This window comes from Lepidochelys kempii, chromosome 9, assembly GCF_965140265.1.
Source record: "Lepidochelys kempii isolate rLepKem1 chromosome 9, rLepKem1.hap2, whole genome shotgun sequence".
In the NCBI taxonomy this organism is placed as follows: domain Eukaryota; kingdom Metazoa; phylum Chordata; order Testudines; family Cheloniidae; genus Lepidochelys; species Lepidochelys kempii.
Window position 1 is genome coordinate 30010988 of NC_133264.1, and position 17833 is coordinate 30028820.

Here is a 17833-nt window from a genome sequence, read left to right on the forward strand (position 1 = left end):
CAATGCTGCTTAACACTAAGGATGTTCTTGAGTACCAAGTAGTTTTTATAGCATTATTGCTGCATGCTTTGAAATATCCTTCTTTTGGAGTGTGAAGACTTGCCTATTTCTATTGACGTTATCATGGGGAATTTGTCATGTATATTTTTACTGTACAGTAGTTAGCAGAAACAGCTGAATAATGTAGCCTTCTAGCATAGAGTTTCCACAGTAAAGAAGCGTGGTAATACACGTCTAGACAGTGGCTCATAATTCTACAAATTATGATTATACTGTCCAATCTGTTTGTTTATCTTAAATGTTCACTTACCATAAGTGAAATAGAAAAACACCTTCACAAAATATGCACAAAAATAGACAAAGCTTCAAAGTGTCTTAGATTTCCATCAATATTTAGTGTATTTGCTGTTTGATTTTTTGCTAAATGCGATGGACAAAACTGCAGTTTGTCATTTTATTTCTTATTACTATTCAAGAATGACACTAGCACTTGGCCAGTAAGACTTCATGGCATTTCTTGTAATGAGTTAGAGTGACAACAGTACCCTGCGAGGTGAAATGATGCAGAAGCACCTATAAAATATTCATAACCCAGTTATACATTTTTAAAAGCCAGATAGTAATTCAAAGGGCTTTCTTCTTTTTCCTGTGGTCTCAGACTTTGAAAGAAAGCAGTAGCTGCAAAGATAAATTAAAATCAAAATATGATTAAATGATGAATGAGCCACACTATGTTCAAATAATGCAAAGGATCTCATTTAAACCCATAACACCAAAGGAAAACTTTAAAGCCACAGCTCCTTCTGGTGCTAAAACCCCATTCTGCCTAAGTATTGTAGCACACTTGATAGAAACAATCTGTTTGGGGACACTCACAGTATCTAAGTGTGGAGGCTCAGTTTAATAAAACGCTTTGTTATTTAAACACAATGGGCCTAGCGTTGCTTTCATTTATGCCAGTATAATTAATTTAGCTGCACTGAAATCAGTGGTAAAACCAGTGTGAGATCAGAATTGGGCTCATAAGATGATTTTTCTTTCTGTTATCTACATGCACCCATATTGACTTTGGTGGTGTTTGGTGGTGTAAGATAGGACCCAATCGTACAACCACTTACAAGTATAAGTAGTCTCATTACCTTAAATTGGACTACCCAAGGTAACAAACACTGTGTCTAATAGTGAGTGTTTTCAGGATCAAGCCCTAAGTACACAGACTGATAAAGCCTGATCTTCTAATACCCTAATTTCACCCTTGTGTAACACCATTTAAATCAATGGCATTACATTGGTTAAAACCATTTTGTCAGTGTGGAGAATCAGGCCCAGTCATGGTAGCAGGAATGCAGCCGTTGATATCCTTTCAAAAAAAGCCGGCTTTGGGAACCTCAGATCCCAGACAAGTCATTTACTTTCTAGAGAAGGTTTCTCTCAGATTAAGCCTATCATGCACTAATGAAACCTTAAAGAGGATCTGCACAGGCACTCTCAGTATATAAATGGTTACCCCATTTGACCCAAGCAGTCTTGTGGGGTTGTTTCCATTAGGAGGAGAAATTTAATGCTAGAGTTAGGTATCTCTTTGATGCAATCCTGTTTGTTTACAGAAAAAATGACTATGAAGTTCAGATTCCCTGCACACAGGAATCAAAGATCAGGAGACAGTTTCTCTGCTCACAGTTCCAAACCCCTTTCCAACCAGCACTCTACCCAAAAGTGCTCTCTCATATCTTTCTCACAATGTCACATGACAAGCACTTCTCAGACTGTCTCTGATGCTGTCTTCTTTGGCTTTGGTGTTTCTGCTCCTCTCTCTGACACACAGCTGTCTCAAACAGTAGCCATCTCCCTGCCTTTGCATTCAGCCCTCAGTGAAACTCTTCTGCCCACACAGCTCAGATTTCTGACCAGTTGTGTGTGTGTGTTACATTTATCCAGAATGAGGGGCAGCTATTGCCCCACCAGTGAGGTATCTCTCCGCTCCCAGCATAATACAATGTACATGTGCATGTTCTTGCTCTCTTTGTGTCTCTGTGTACGGTGTCCACGTTCTACCACAAAGTTGATAGAAAGCCCATTCCTGCAAAATTCTGACACACTCATTGATAGATACAGCTACATAAAAATGATAGAAAAAGTAAGCAGTTAAGTTACCTAGGCAACAATATCATATCCTAATTGTATAAGCTAAATCTTAATTAAGTCTTTTTTTCCTTGCTGCAGATACTCAAGGACAAATAAACAAAATCTTTCAGGATTATCTCCCGGGTTCTCCAGACCTTCCTAGTCAAAGTAAACCTGTTGAACCTACAAAAGCCTGGAAACATGCACCACCTCCTCACATCTTGCCTCCTGGTCTGGAATACCTGAGCCAGGTCCTGTTGTCTCTAAACTTTAATAGCATTTTGTTTCCTCAATAGCTTATGTTTGTGTTGAAATGAAACAAAACTTTGAAATTAATTTAGACTTGCATGAAGGACAGGATGATTACTTCTGCCTTCGCTTTCATTCCTCCATGACTCAATAAAGTGGGTCTCTTTCCCGTCCCCTTGTCATGCCTTACCTCTCTTTTCTTTTCCCCAATCTCCCTCCAGCTCATTAGGAGCTCGGGCCCACTCCCATGGAAATATGGAGCCCACATTTTGAGGAGCATGAAGGTCTTTTAGCCAGATGACTTCTGCCCATAGTTGTACTTCTCCCAGGGCTATAGGTATCCCTGCATCATAGCATCTTAGATGGCCACCTATACAGACTGTATCCAAAGCCATCCTTGCCTCTAGCAAATTGTGGTTTGTAAAATGATTGGTATAATAGACTTCAATGAATTGTTTTTTATCTTTTAAGCTTCATAACCAAGAGGCAACTTCAAACTAAATAGTCTATATGACAAAAAAATTCTCAGCTGTGTTCCCATGAACACTTGAAACTATTCAGAATGAAAACATTTTAAAGTCTGATCACCTTGCCACATATGCTGTTGAGTCCTGTCTGCACTTCACTTAAGGCCTGCTTTTGCCACCATTATTCAAACTGTGTAGTACTTTACTTCACAGTTACTCCCACTGATCAGCATGTGGGAGCGGGAAAGAATCAGGCCCTCTGTTTTGACACTGAAACTTGTCTGATAATTTAGAATGTGTAGCTCTGATTCTCATGCACTAGACAGATGTTGAGTTTGGCTCCCAACATTCTAACAGGGCTGAGGAATGTTTCAATCCATAAAGGCTTTAACTGAAATAAATACATGAGAATATTTCTATCCACATTAGGATTTGATAGGAAAAATGATGTATTTTACATTTGCAGCCTAAATTACCGTGTAGTGTCTATTTGTTACTGAAAACACTGTCAGTATTAGATAGCTAATGAAACTGGGCACTTAAAGGGAATAGTAATTGTTTCTCACCCCATTCAGAAACTGTTCTTTACTTCAGAGCCGTAATGGTGAGTCCATGGTACACATGCCTGAAATGACATACACTGCCAATTCCATGAGCATTAGTTCAGGGATGGTGGAGCAAGCAGTTTCAGTCGAGGACTGAAAGTGATGGTAATAATAAATACTTAGCATATTACGTGTTTAAATTTCTGTACAAACATTAACTAATTATTCCTCCACTTACCCAGTGAGGTAAGACAGTAAATTATATGATCCCCATTTTAAAGAAATTTTCAATCTGACACATGGCCAAACGGCAAATCACTGTTAGAACCATTATTAGAGCTCTGAGCTTCCTGGACTTCATGCCCAGGCTTAGTCCAATAATCAGGCTGCTTCTCTGAGTGATGTAACCCATCATGGCCTCCTCAGATAATGGGTATATTACCTCTCTGATTATCCTTAAGTTTCTCCCCAGTCTAGAGAAATAAAAGAGAAGACCTTCTCTACCTCTCTGGAACAATTGTGCACCTGCCACTGAACAACTGTAGGTTTTCTATTAGCCACTTTCACTGTACATTTGGAAGCATTTGATCAGATCTGATGTTCTAAGGCAGAACCCTTAGATCCAAGTGCGCTGAAGGTGTGCAGGAGTTTTAAGGAGTCATCATTTAGGTTTGATTTCACCAGTATAGTCCAGCTATAAATCAATTTTGCTTTTGAGAGCATCTCAAAGCTTGTTTCTTTAAATCTTCAAATCTGTTCCAGTAGCAGAAAATTAAATGAAGTAGTTGCTTCTATTAAAGGATAGCAAAGAAATACCTATGAACTTTTGTTCTGTTAAATTAAGGATCCCTGCTCCCCGGAACACTTGCTTGCCATTGAAGAGAATCAAACTGAACCCAGTGACTGAAATGAGAGGTTCTAGAATGACCCCCAGATCCTCTACAGTCTTCACTGCATTCCTTACCTGTGGTGTTGTGTTCATGGAAAGAGGCTGGCAGACTTTTACCCAATGCAACCTTTCCCATTCAGGGGAACTGCTGAGGAGCTGCTGCCTCCAAAATCCTTGTAGTCTTCTATTCAGACATACCTCTGTTCTAGTGGTTGGTTTCTTCTAGCCCTTTACTTTCCTACAATGTAGTTGGGTAATCACCTTTTGGGAGTAGCTCAATTCCCTGCGTTGATACCATGGGATCTATTTACAGTTCCACTTAAACCACCTGATTTGCAGATTAGAATTACTGGAGTTTACACACCACAGTGTTCTGCAATGATTTGAAATCCCTGCTTCCCCCACTTCTTGCAAGATTAACAACACAAACATGATAAGTGGTGGAGCAAGTGGAATTCAGAATGTGACCTAATTGGATGTGGGAAAGCTATCTTCCCAGAAGAAGAGGCCCTCACGTCTGCAGAGAGAGTAGGCCCTATATCTTTTCCTGATGTACAAGATTTGTAGCAAGCTGACATTTTCTCCTGGGACGTAGGCAAAATATAGAGTTCACTGGGGGTATTGAATAGAGATAGCTATTCAGCATATTGAGTGGGGGGTGGTTTGTGGGAGAAGGTTGAAGGCTACAGGGGCAGGTTTGGCATGCCAGTTTCTCAGGTTATTTGGATAAACTTCAGAGAGGTGTCCAAACTTTGCATTGCTTATTCTGACCATGCTGAGTCTTTCAGATGTCTCCTCTCATCAGTGTATTTATCACCTGCTTCTATTATTTTGTACAGTGAGGACATGTGACTTCACAAAGCAATGTAGACTATGAACTATGCTGGATCACTTCAGGTTACAGTCTGTCCAATGGCATATTTGTGGTGAGGGCAACCCAGCCTTCATTAAGGGAGTCCCAAATCCTAAGCCATGTGCCTGAGAAAACCCCACTTGCGTCTGACTAGGCCCCAGTCCTTTGGTTCACTCCCAGTCCTTCTGAGGATCAGGAACTAACTCCAGAAACAAGTGCTGCATTCAGCAACGAAATCATACTTTTCTATGAGCAGAGACAAATCCTCCCTCAGTTCCAGGAACAATTCAGTGAAGACCCTTTGAGGAGTCACACATATTAGCTATTGTACATTGTATGCAATCCTGATGCTGAGCTATACAAGCTAATACTCTATAAGGCAATTGAATCCAAACAGCACCCAGTTCCAGCATCTCAGACCCAAACAGGGCATCTTCTGCCCCATATGCTGGTCACTGGTGCTTGGCCTGGTGCGAGCTCAGAATGCTGAGCCCTGATTTCTTCTGCATTGCTTGTCATCCATCCCCATGGTGGTCATACTAATCAGAACTCCTCTGCCATGGCCCAGGCTTACTCCCTCGGCTGATCCCCTAGCTCTAGGTTTGGCCTGCAATTGGGCCTGCTCCTTCCAGCTTCAGCAGCAGTAGCAGCAAATGGCAATGTGTGCTCAGGCCTCTGTATGTGTTCCTTTTCTAGCCACAGCCCTGTGCCAGCCAATCTCCTGGCCTTGTTCTGAAGTGACATTCCTCCCCTCCAATCTGCTTTGTATGTCTAAAGTAGAGGTTTAGTCTGCAAGCAGACCCTCTGAAATCAATGGGAGTAGCTGAGGAGTAATCTATTGCTCTGCATGCATAAGGGAAATCAGAAATTGTTTCTAAGATGTAGGGAGAAAATATTTTCCTTTTTCTTTGCCAGCTTTTCACCTTAGTGGATAGGTATCATGCTTTCTATATCCATATATTTAAAAGATTCAGGAAAAGTGGATCTCTTAGTTTTCTACAGTTACACATTGCATGCAGGTCATTATTGTCTCTCATATCATAGCCTTATACATTGTTCACAATCCCAAAAAGTGAATGCGGGGACCATTCCTGGACCTGTATTTGAAGTCAAAGAGAGCTTTGCCTATGGAGATATACAAGGCAGTACCCAAAAGAGAAGAAAATGTAGGAAAAGTGTCTTGCAAACATTTATACCTTCAAAAGTTGGGCCAGCGCCTTTATAGCCTAGATATGTTTAGGTTATACACCCAAAACTGCCGTCTTTAAAAAAAAAAGAGAATTAACCTGCTAAAAGGACTAAGGTCAAGCGGGTTGCATAGACCCTTATAAATCTTAGGGGCTAAGATACTTTGAGATGCAATGTGAGAAATCTCTTTGCTCCTTGAGTGCACTGATAAATGATGGATCAGGACAGTCTTCTTACAGAATCCAATAAAACAAAAAAGCACATAACATGTTGCTATCCTTACTGCACTCTCCAAACTTAGACATATTTTTATTTGATAATAAATTAATTTATACAGTTAAAATAGCTCCAGGCTTTACCAGCTTGACAGTTTTGTCCTGTGAAAGACCAAATTGGGATATAAAACCAATATTCAAACATTGGGACATTTCTGCATAAAGTATTTGTCCCTTTTATTGGTAGCAAAGCTCTACACTAAACTCCCTTCAGATGCAAGAGGTTCTTGTTATGCCTCCTGAACTTTAAGCTGCAAGTAGCATAAGTGCTTAGGAAAATGTTTGTAAGTACAAAGGACTTATTCAGAAATCACTTATATGCATGTGTACTTCAGAGATAAGTGTCAGGCCATGGAGGCTGTCTCACCAGCTTCTGTTTGCAAACTGGAGGAGCTGCAAGAGTGACTTGAACCAAATGGCTGCAAGTTGTTCTGAATATGTATTACACAAGGTTTGCCAAATATAGAAGTGATAGATAGTGGAGGGCTGTGGCACAATGATCCCATATGGTCATCACATATTTCCTTTCTTCAGCCATGAGTAATGAGAATATCTTGTACCAAATATTTGATGGCCATCAGAAATTTAAGGAAAAGAAATGACCAAAGGCTAAATTGTTCATATGTTGACCTATGGTCAAAATGACATTGAAGTGATAGCTAGTCAGTTTTACAGCATTAGCACCCCCTTCTTAAAACAGAAAGAATACCTGAGAGACAATAATAAACCATTACAGCAGCTCTGGGGAAGAGATTCAGCAATACATGGGAAATACTCACTGTTTGTCACTGGTTTATAATCTATCAATCATATGATAATTTCTCCTTGGTCAACAAGTTGGCTTTATAGAGAAGTCTATTTTTTTATTTTTATTTTGTGTGTGTGCTCATTTTGGCATCCTAGAATGCCATGTGATGGCCACCATTTCTGAATCTCCAGATTTTTTACAGCATAACCTTAAACCCAGTGTGCACTGGCCATGCCTCCTCCCTGTCCCCAACAAGTCCTTGTCTGTTCCTTCTGGGGACTCACTCATATCAGGTGAATCTTCAACAGGGGAGAAAGGGCCAGATACCTTTGCATAATCAGAACAGCACAAAGGAGACAGAGTGGGAGAGAGAATCAGATTCTGCGTCTTTTGTACATTTCCCTCAATTACACCTGGCCTCATCATGATCCCAGTGGAACTCATTTGGTCATTGCTTTCAAATGGATGTATACAATACATAACCATCACATCTTATATCATGTCCCTCCAGCTGGCCTGGAGTAGAACCAGCTCCTTCTTGAGCAGGTCAGGACCCTTCTGAATGAACAAGAAGATGACTACAGTGACGCAGGATGCTCCCCAGTGTATCCAGCCCCTGCTGGCCTGGGAGCAAAGAAATGTAGGTCTGCTGGAACATATGGTATCCTTGACAGGTATATGAGAATAATTACTGTGGCAACTCCAAATCTCTTTAAAATTATTAGAGTGCCCCCATGTACTTTCATTTATTTTCATTTTTTTAACAGCTGGACCAGATAATCATTCACCAGCAGGTAGAGCTTCTTGAAGGTACCATCTGTATGAGTTTCATCTTTACAATGCCAGCATGTAGATATCTTTGTAAATGTAACATAAATTATGCCCTAACCTTCGCCCATTGAAGTCCATGAAAACACTTCCATTGACCTTAATGGGCATTTGATCAGGTCCTCCATGCACTGATAGGTTTAATGCTGAAAGTTCATTTTGTTTACGGCAGTTCTATCACAATAAAAGGAGAGGAAAAAGTCAATAATGAGTCTCATAACATTTCTTCACCAATGAGTTCAGTGGGATTGCTCACATGCCTAAAGCTACTTATGTTTATAAGTGTTTCCGGAGTTGGGAAGATGTTGTTTTCTTTAGCAATTATTCACATGCTCCTAAATAATGTAATGCTCTCTGATCAGATGAGTTAAAGAAACAAAAGGTATCTGTAAGTGATACAATAATGCATAATAGTTTGCATGTATATAGTGCTTTAATATTGCAAAGCACTCTAGAAACATTACCTGCTGCAAATGAAATGTCATGTTTCTTGATATTTTTTTTCACTGCAGATTGGCACAGGGCCTGATCAGGCTTCATTGATATGAATAGGAGTTTTGCCACTGAGCAAAACTGAACAGGATCATGTCATTACTTTTCACCTATTTAAGTTAGTGATGAGTCCAAACCACAACTCTGGATATCAAGTCGGGATCCAGATCTGAACTTCATAAATCTATAGTGGGTCAAACCAAAGTCTGATCTGAGCACTCTCTAATTTGGTTTAAAATATAGATCTGAATTTTTCCAGATTCCATGGTGTTCGGATTCAATCCAATGTCTGATTATTGTTGCATAATTGCATAGTTTCATTACTTTAAAGGAATTTTAAATGGTCCCTGTTCCAAAGAGCTTATAATATATATTAGCGAGAGAGGTTGGACTGTGAACTTGGATCCAAACTTGGATCAGGTGTTTTTGGACCACCTTTAATTCTAATTTATTATACTAAATAACTTGCTAACTGTTTTACTTTATTAGTCATACTTGGTACGGAGACCCGCAGCAAATATGAGATAAAAAACCGTTTGGGACAAAGAGTTTACTTTGCAATGGAAGAAAATGGTTGCTTTGATCGTAAGTTCTGTTCACCTATACGGTCTTTCACCATAAGGATAACTGATAACACCGGTCAAGAGGTGATCACAGTGAATAGACCCTTGAGATGTAACAGCTGCTGGTTCCCTTGCTACATGCAAGAGGTCAGTGAATAATAACAACAGCACCTTTCATTTATGTATCTCAAATTATTTACCAATTTTCAATAAGGCTCACAAGACCAGATGGGTAAAATGCACAGAAAGGACTATGTGTTTTGTCCATCTTCATGGGGTGAGATATAGAGACCAGAAGGGTGGGCTCTGGCTGCTAGACCATATTTCCTCTTTCTAAAAAAAAAATCCGTAAAAATAATAATTGTCAAGACACATAACTGGAAAGGAACATACTTCCTTCATGATGAATGAAACCATTAATTACAGGTAGGCAAGGAAGGTCTGACTTTGGCCTTCATTCAGATTACGGGTATGATGCAGACTAGCTGCATGTCTAGTTCCATAGGGTTTTTGCCATGTTAACACAGAGGGTTTGAGTGATATGACTGGAGTCTGAAAGTCCAGACCCACAAATGATTAGAGAACTTGCATTCAGCACTGCTCAGATAAGTCCCAATGCTGCAATGAAGCCCATGTAGAGGTCAGTCCTCAGTGCAAGATTGGGGCGATAATTTATACAACTGGAGCACGTGAGTCCTGCTTTATTTGACATGTATGTGTTTTTGCAGTATGTTTCAGTTTCCACTCTTCAGTTTGATGCAAGACATTGTATCATAATTTCAAGCTGAATAGTAAAAGTACTGTCGTTTCTTACAGATTACATAACACTCATTTTGGTATTTATGAGAAATTAAACATCATGGGTGAAATCAGTGGCAATAAGTGACTTCAAATAGGGTCAAGATTTCACCCCTGTTTGGTGGCAGTGTGCTTGCTATTTGCTATGTTTAGTACAAAAATGTCCACATTAGTCCTGATAAGTCCTATGAGCTACATGTGCCTAATATCGCCCCTATACAGTTTCATAGTATCCACAGTCTTGTGTTAAGAGCGTGCTCTGCTGTTAGAAATACTCTCTCTGAATGAGAACACAGATACTTTCTTTCTGTATTGCACCACTCATTACTATAAAGCACTCTCACTCTGAGTTGCATTGACTATGAAAGGTGAATATTCTAGTCCAGCATGTTGATTTCATCATTTTATTCAAGTGCTTTATATACTCGCCCATGTACATTCCAAGTGGTGCAGTACGATTTGTATTAGAGATGTAGATCAATGTACAGAAGTATCAACATCTCTATATAAATAGACCTTTGTATATTAACTAATTACTGTAAATACATTAGCTTCTGTATACATATGGTTTTTCATGTTATACAAAACTTTATTCTTTAGTAGCAGTTATTAAATTAATATTATTCAATGTATTTAAAACTATCCTATGAAGTCTTGTCATACTATGTTTATGGTTTAAAATTTTGCATTTAAAAATAGGGCAATTAATCTTGTAAATTTACATGTGTTATTATTGTATGCCACTTTTGTCTGATAGTTAGAAGTTCAGTCCCCTCCCGGTACAATAGTCGGCTACGTTGTCCAGAACTGGGACCCTCTGCTGCCTAAATTCACTATACTGAATGAGAGCAAAGAAGATGTATTGAAAATAATTGGCCCCTATGCAACGTGCAGCTGTTTTGGAGATGTAGACTTTGAGGTATGTTTCATACACTAGAGAATACCCATTGTTTAAAGGTAATATAATATTTTGACTGACACATTCAATGAAGGTTTTAAACTTAAAAAAAACAATGAACTACCGTAATTTAGGAACCAGATGTCAATGGTGCAGAGAGTGACAAATCAAAGTTCATGGTTCTAACCTCAGACCTTAGGCTGGAAGTTGAGTCTACCACATGCATTTCCTGGATAGGAGTGACAATAGATGCAGGAAAAAACATTGTCCTGGGGTGAAATCCTGGAACCCCCTGAAATCAATGAGAGTGTTGCCATCTACTTCAATAGGGCCAGGATCACATCCAAGTCTCCTTCAGTAAAGTTCTGATCCAAAGTCTACTAAATTCAGTGGGACTCTTTCCACTGACTTCAATACCCTTAGACCAATTCTAAGAGTAGTGTTGCCATTGAACAGCCACTTAACTGCTGCTTCTACAGGACAGTTAAGTCTGAGAAGCAGTAGATTTGGGGGGGCGGGGGGAGGAGGGAGAGCAAAACATGCACAAAATTTGCTATGACAATCACAGCCTTGCTAAAACAGAGAGAAAGTGAGAAATCCAAAGCACTAAGGGATCATAGCAATCGTCTACACTGGCTTCCTCCTAAACAGACACACCAAAAGACTTCAGTGAGATTCTGCCCACAAATGTAGATTTAATTTAGCAAATAACTGGAATGACCAAGGAATCAGGGACACATTTGTCTGAGCTAGAAGTTAGGGGTGCATTGGATGCTACTACTATTTAGAGCTAGTCAAAGAAGGGGAGAACTTCCACAATTTCTTTTCCCTGGTTTCCAATGAGCTCCAGTGCTGCTGCTGATCCCAAATTTCTAGAAGAGTATCTTTCTGGTGTGTCCTTTCACATGGATATAGATAAGCATGATGCCACAGAGCATATAAGTGATGACAAACATGAGGGTACTGATTGGTGGCAATCCAAAGTCAGTGGCTAGGGGAAGCTAAGAGATAGAAGGGAATCCATCTAATTTCTCAGTATTCTGTGACTCAGTATTCTGTGTCGGAGCAAGTAACTCCCTTGGTCAGAGGCAGCTGCATCAGCATCATATGCATCTAAGCTATTGTTGCGGAATCTACTGTAGCTGCTGTCGCTGTCTCTTTTCTTTCCATTGTTTCATCATCGCTGATGACACAATACTTCTCAGCAGCAGCATGGCTGAAGCAAGAGTCCTCTGACTCTTTGTGTACAGAGAATAGGCCAGATTCAATGATCTTGTGAGAATCTGCTTGAGGATAGGGGTATGAAAAGGAGGTGTCTAACTGCTGCCACTGTATCTGATGCCGTGGCAGCAGCTGCTCTGTGTGTGTGCAATTGCACATATATTTTTCAGTTGAATTTTGTCTGCTTTTCTGAGTTTGCGGGTGCTGCAGGTCTTTGTTGTGGTATGATGCTGCAGATGCGTGTCCAGCATGCCTGCCGTAAACTGAGTTTCAGCACATGCCCCGCAAAGCTATTGTTTAATGCCTGTAAGGGACTGCGGAAGACTTTGTTACGGCCTAGGTAGGGAAATTCCGCTTTCTCGAGGCCGCCCGGTCACTGTAGGACACGGAGAACCAACTTCAACCGGTTTTAGGCCAGTTTTGTCTGCCTTGCATGGCCTGTTGCCGGTAGCGGAAAGCCCCTTTAGGGAAGTACCTAATTATATATTCATGAGCTGTTTCTGTGTACTGCTAATTATGGCTCGCTGATTGCCCCTTCTTCGGACTCCGTCCCAGGCAAAGCTCCGGTGTGCTGGGTTCCCCGCCTCTGTGACAGCAACGCTTGGAGTCCCCATTGCAGGTGTGTCACTAACCTTCAATAAAGCCAATAACTCGCTGCTTAGCTGCGTGTGGGTCTCGTTTTCTCAGAGTACCTCTGCCGGCCTGCGGTGCTTCGAACACCTTGGCCCAGAACAATGCCAAACTGACAAAAATGCTGAGATTCTCATTTGCTGACCATGGGAAAAAACTGGGGAAATAATTTTCCTCCAAACAAAATGAAAGACGAGTCTAAGCCACAAAATTTGAATTCACATCCAACATTTGTGGATGTTCAGATGTGCTGTTTTGCTTTGGCCCCAGCTCTAATCACATGAGGACCTTTGCCAGTTGTCAATTCACTGGAACAATGGAACCAGTCCCATTGAAGTTAATGGGGATTTTGCCCCTGATTACCAGTGGGAATGAACCAGCCTGATTGTGAATGGCCATTGGGACAGCTTTTGGGAGGGTCACTTAGATGTAGAGAAGGGTATCCATTCTGCAAAGGCAACATTAGGGTGACATACTGTGCATGTGCAGTTTCCACAATTAGAAACTGCACAATAGTTCATTGTACAAATGGAGGGAGGTGAGATGACGGGAATGGTTGACCAGCTCCTCTCTCTGTCCTCGGGGATCGTAATCTCAGACAGTGGGGTGCATGTGCTACATGGTGATGATGTTGGCCACATAGCCTGCTTTTCACATGTCAGAAGCTGATCTTTTTCTGGAATTCCATTTAAAACACCTCAGACAGAACATGAATCCTCTCTCTGTGACAACTTGAAATTTCATAGGCAGGAAGGGTCAAGGAAAGGTGGCTTTATTCTTTGTTTGTTTGTTTATACTGTGATCGCACCATGAGGTCTTCAAAGGCTGGGGGCCATTGTGCTAGGCACTGTGCCAACATAGAAGATGACAGTTCCTGCTCCAAAGAGCTTAAAGTCTGAAAGATAAGACATAACTGCATGAGACAAGCAAGTCAAGGTGAAGATGGGAGAGATGAGGTAACAATAAAAACACTAGGATGGTGTGTTCCATATTCTCCTGCTTTGAATAACCCTTTCCCGGTTAGAGGGAGAGGAGGCTTCCCAAAATTTCCCAGAAAAGTGAAATGTAGAGGCTGTAAAACTGTTCAAAATAGCAAACATTTTTGTCTTTTGATTATAATAATACATTCTAGTAAGCATGGACATAAATGGTTCTGGCGAATTTCATTTCACCTTCTGGGCCAAATCCTCAGCTTGTGTAAACTGGAAAAACACCAATGGAATAAATTAACTATTCTGATTTACACCAACTGAGATCTGGCCCACTAAGAATAGAATACTTTCTTGTCTGTTACAGGGTACTGATCATAACAAATCCATTAAATTATTGTTTGGGGGGAGGGATTGGAGGGGGCTATATGTTAGTGTGGCTATTTTTTAATCCCTCTTTTCTCTTGTGTAGGTAAAAACTGTTAATGAAATGTCAACAATTGGCAAGATTTCCAAATATTGGTCTGGGTTTGTAAACAATGTCTTTACCAATGCTGCTAACTTTGGGATCCAGGTTCCTGTAGATCTTGACGTGAAAATCAAGGCTATAATGATCGGAGCTTGTTTCCTCATAGTAAGTACACAAAACCAGAGGGAAAAATAAAGTGGAGCCAAAGCACCCACTATCTGTGGTAAGACCTCAGTCCTACGACAGGATCCACATGACTGTACCCTTGGGTATGTTCAGATCCTGTTGCAGCATTGGGACCCAACCTAAAATTGTCAATACCTAAAAGATTATTAGCTGGGAAACCTGTAACTTTAATGGGTTTTTCTTTTATCATTTAGTGATATGGAATTCTTTAAAATTTGCTTCATTTTATCATAAAGTTACACCACATCCAACATCCTGTCAGTTTAAATGATATTTTCATGTGTTGTCCTGTGTCACAAAAGATGCGATCAAATATTTTAATCCTCGCAGAACCTAACAGAACCCTGGATAATCTGAGGCAATGAGAAAAACTGTTGAATTTGGACGTGTTACCATGTCTGTGAACCAAGAGAGAAGAGCAATTACACTGATTCTTTATTGGTGTTTCAAGATCCTGGGCCTGATTTGCCCCTTGCAGGATATAAATAACTCCCATTGATTTCACAGGAGAGTTTTATGTGTATCCTGAGGAGCAGAATAGGGCTCTGAAAAGGTGAATCCTTTGCTTTATCCACAGCTCCTCATTTTATTCAGCATTATCTATATTTCTGCCCAATGGGTCAAAATGTTTTCCCTAGCCCATATTCTTCTTCCTTTACAGATTCTATTGTAAAACATTGAATCTTAAAACATTCAAGAACAGGGGCAAAGAGGGGTGTGCATAGATTTGAGGTGCACAACTATCATGACAAATCAATATCTTTGCCTGTTCTTGCTTGATTTATTTCTCCCTATGCATTATATCTAATACGCTACACATCGGTACAGCAATGATGGCCACATAATGATTTCAAAAAACTGTTTAGATTCTCTGATCAGAGGAGACAGGAAGACAGGCAGAGCTATTTTAACTGTACTTCTGAAAAGAACCCCACAACAGTGATTCTGATATTTTATTCTAGTTTTTGGCTGCAACAAGCTTAGAAATACAATTCTCATGACACTTAAGATTTTCAGATTTCCTCCTACATAACTCTCACTGCTCAGTGGCAGAGAGTCGTTGCCTAATATACTTATTTTATTTAATAAGAGCCTTCAAATCTGGCTTTTGATATTAATTGTTGCCTTTTTGTATCTTCCTTAACATTCACAGTTCATTTATTTGTAGGATTTAATGTTCTTTGAGAACTCATTGGATGGATTATAACAAGCAAGATGACAGAAACAATAAAATATGCAGAATGTGTTTCAGTAAGTAAGAGAGAATATAAATTGATCTTCTTGCTTTCAAGGCTTCTACATTCGACACTTTCTGATTCTTTTTCATTTTCTTCTACAAATCCCTTGAGCTTTGGGCATTATATTTTACTGCACAAATCTTTTTTTTTTTTTTGAGGAAAAAATTAATGATAGTATTTATTAAAATATTTCTTCTGTAAATAATAATTTCCCCATTTGAATTGTATGTATTGCTAAACATACAGGTTTCGACAGAGCAATGTTGCTTTGGAAACTGCTTCTCTCTTTTTTCTCTTTTGATGTTTTTTCATGTAAAGCATGAAAGATTAGAACTAAGCCTTGCAGCATCACTGATGAAAAGTCTATATTTAGAGAACCCTTTGAAGTTTTGCAAGTGCTGGTGCTAGTTATTAACCAAACAAGGTGGGACTTCCCATTATTTCTGAAGTAGCTTTCAGATCTACTATTAACTAAGAGTAACAAACTGAATATAACAGTAACAATGTACTGGCATTGTCCAATGGGGAAGTTTAAAATGGGTATATATTTGTGTGGGGACAGTGGAGGTGATGAAACTACCTGCTTGGGTTTAAGAGATATTTAACACAGCTAAGGTTTATAAATCACGTGATTTTATGGCAAAGATTTTTCAAAAATAGGAGTCCAAGTTAAGTTTCTGAGTCCATAATTAGTCACATAAATAAGTGACCTATTTTCAAAAGTTTGGAGCATCCAGAATTTTCACTGAAGTCAGGCAAGCGTTTTTGAGTTTCTTGGCCACATTACAGAGAGAAAAAGAGAAAGAGAGAGAGAGGAAAAAAACTAACACTTTCAAGTATGTAATGCCTTAAAGTGCTCAAGAAGTTTACTCCCACCTTGTTGTTGTGGAAAAGATCCTTTGCTTTAATCCACATCATACCCTAATACAGTTAACTTTTTAATTCAAGCCTGCACTTTTCTGAAGCCAACATAAACCAAACACCAACCCAACTGAACCAAAGCGTCAGCCTTTTATACCTCCCCTTTGGGAACAGGCAGACTCAGATATTTTCTGTGATATTACTGTGCAGTAGAAGCTTTCTAGCTGCACTTCAGACACAGATGTAAATTGCAATATAGAAATATTCCTTAAGGCTGGAGGTAGTCACATCCTGCTAAGAGTGTTCACTACTACTTTTTCAGATTTTTAATGGCTGTTCATTTGTACCATATTCATATACATTACTACTTACTGTTCATGAACATTCACATTCTCAGGCTTTTGCTTATACAATTGTTCGGGGAATGTCCAGCCTTGCTGAAATACCCATATTTATATATGGGTATATTTATTTATATGTGATCAAGAGTAGTTGTGCAAAAAAAAAAACCATTCACTGAACATTATTTGCTGTTTGTCAATTGTTATACATAATTCTCTTGCTTAAAAATTTCAGTGATGCATTCAGGTGACAGAAACAATGCCATGTAATATAGGTGACAAATCACACACAAAGAATAACAGAGTGCTCAGTCTGAGTGAACCGTTTACAAAACATCCATTGGCTGAGATTTGTTTGCATGAAATGGGCAGTGAATGCTGGCAAATAGCTAACACATCTTTTAGATTATCTAGTAAGGTGACTAGTTTCACTACCAACCATTATACAAATAGTAAAACTATGTGCTTTATATGTTCGGTAGGTGGCAGCAACATTTCATCATTCAATATTTATTTTCCACAGAGCATGATCTTCACCAGAGACCGCTTCAACCTGCAATTGATTTCTAGCCTTTTGAAGAGAACAGTTTTACTTTGTTTGCTGTTTGATATTAAACCTTTGACACAAGATGTTGGGACTGTTTTACTGTTTGCAAGTTGCCACTGAACTCTCAGTAACTGGGGACGTTCTAACGGAAACTTGTAGCTGCTTGCCTTCACATCCATTAGGGAAAATTCAGCATACCATAGGGTGAGCTTTTCTGATCAAGCCTGGAAATACCTAGCCTGGCCCCTGACTATCAGTGCTGATTCCGTAAATGGAGGGTATCCAGTTCAGATCGAGTCTGAGGGTCTGACTGGCAGGAAAGAGAAAAAGTACCTGCTCTATGTGCCGGCTCCCACATCTCCCACTCCTGCAGAAATCTATTCATAGTTGCACAGTTTGGGAGCTCAGTCCTGAACTTTGCTTAGCACTCTGGCCCTGAAGCTTAGCTCTTAAACATCTGATTAATTTTAAGCATGTCAGAATTGAGGTTATTC

At 39.7% G+C, this 17833-nt stretch overlaps 1 protein-coding gene across 1 annotated transcript; it reads left to right on the top strand.

Annotated features, from left to right (window-relative positions):
• Positions 1–2305: 2305 nt before the first annotated feature.
• LOC140917286 (phospholipid scramblase family member 5-like) lies at positions 2306–17526 on the top strand (the record flags this gene model as incomplete). The annotated part of the gene is made up of 6 exons (XM_073359742.1): positions 2306–2375; positions 9148–9368; positions 10777–10938; positions 14170–14331; positions 15521–15603; positions 17316–17526. Coding segments are annotated over 5 exons (654 nt in total), but the record flags the coding sequence as incomplete, so codon positions are not given.
• Between the last annotated feature and the right edge of the window lie 307 nt (positions 17527–17833).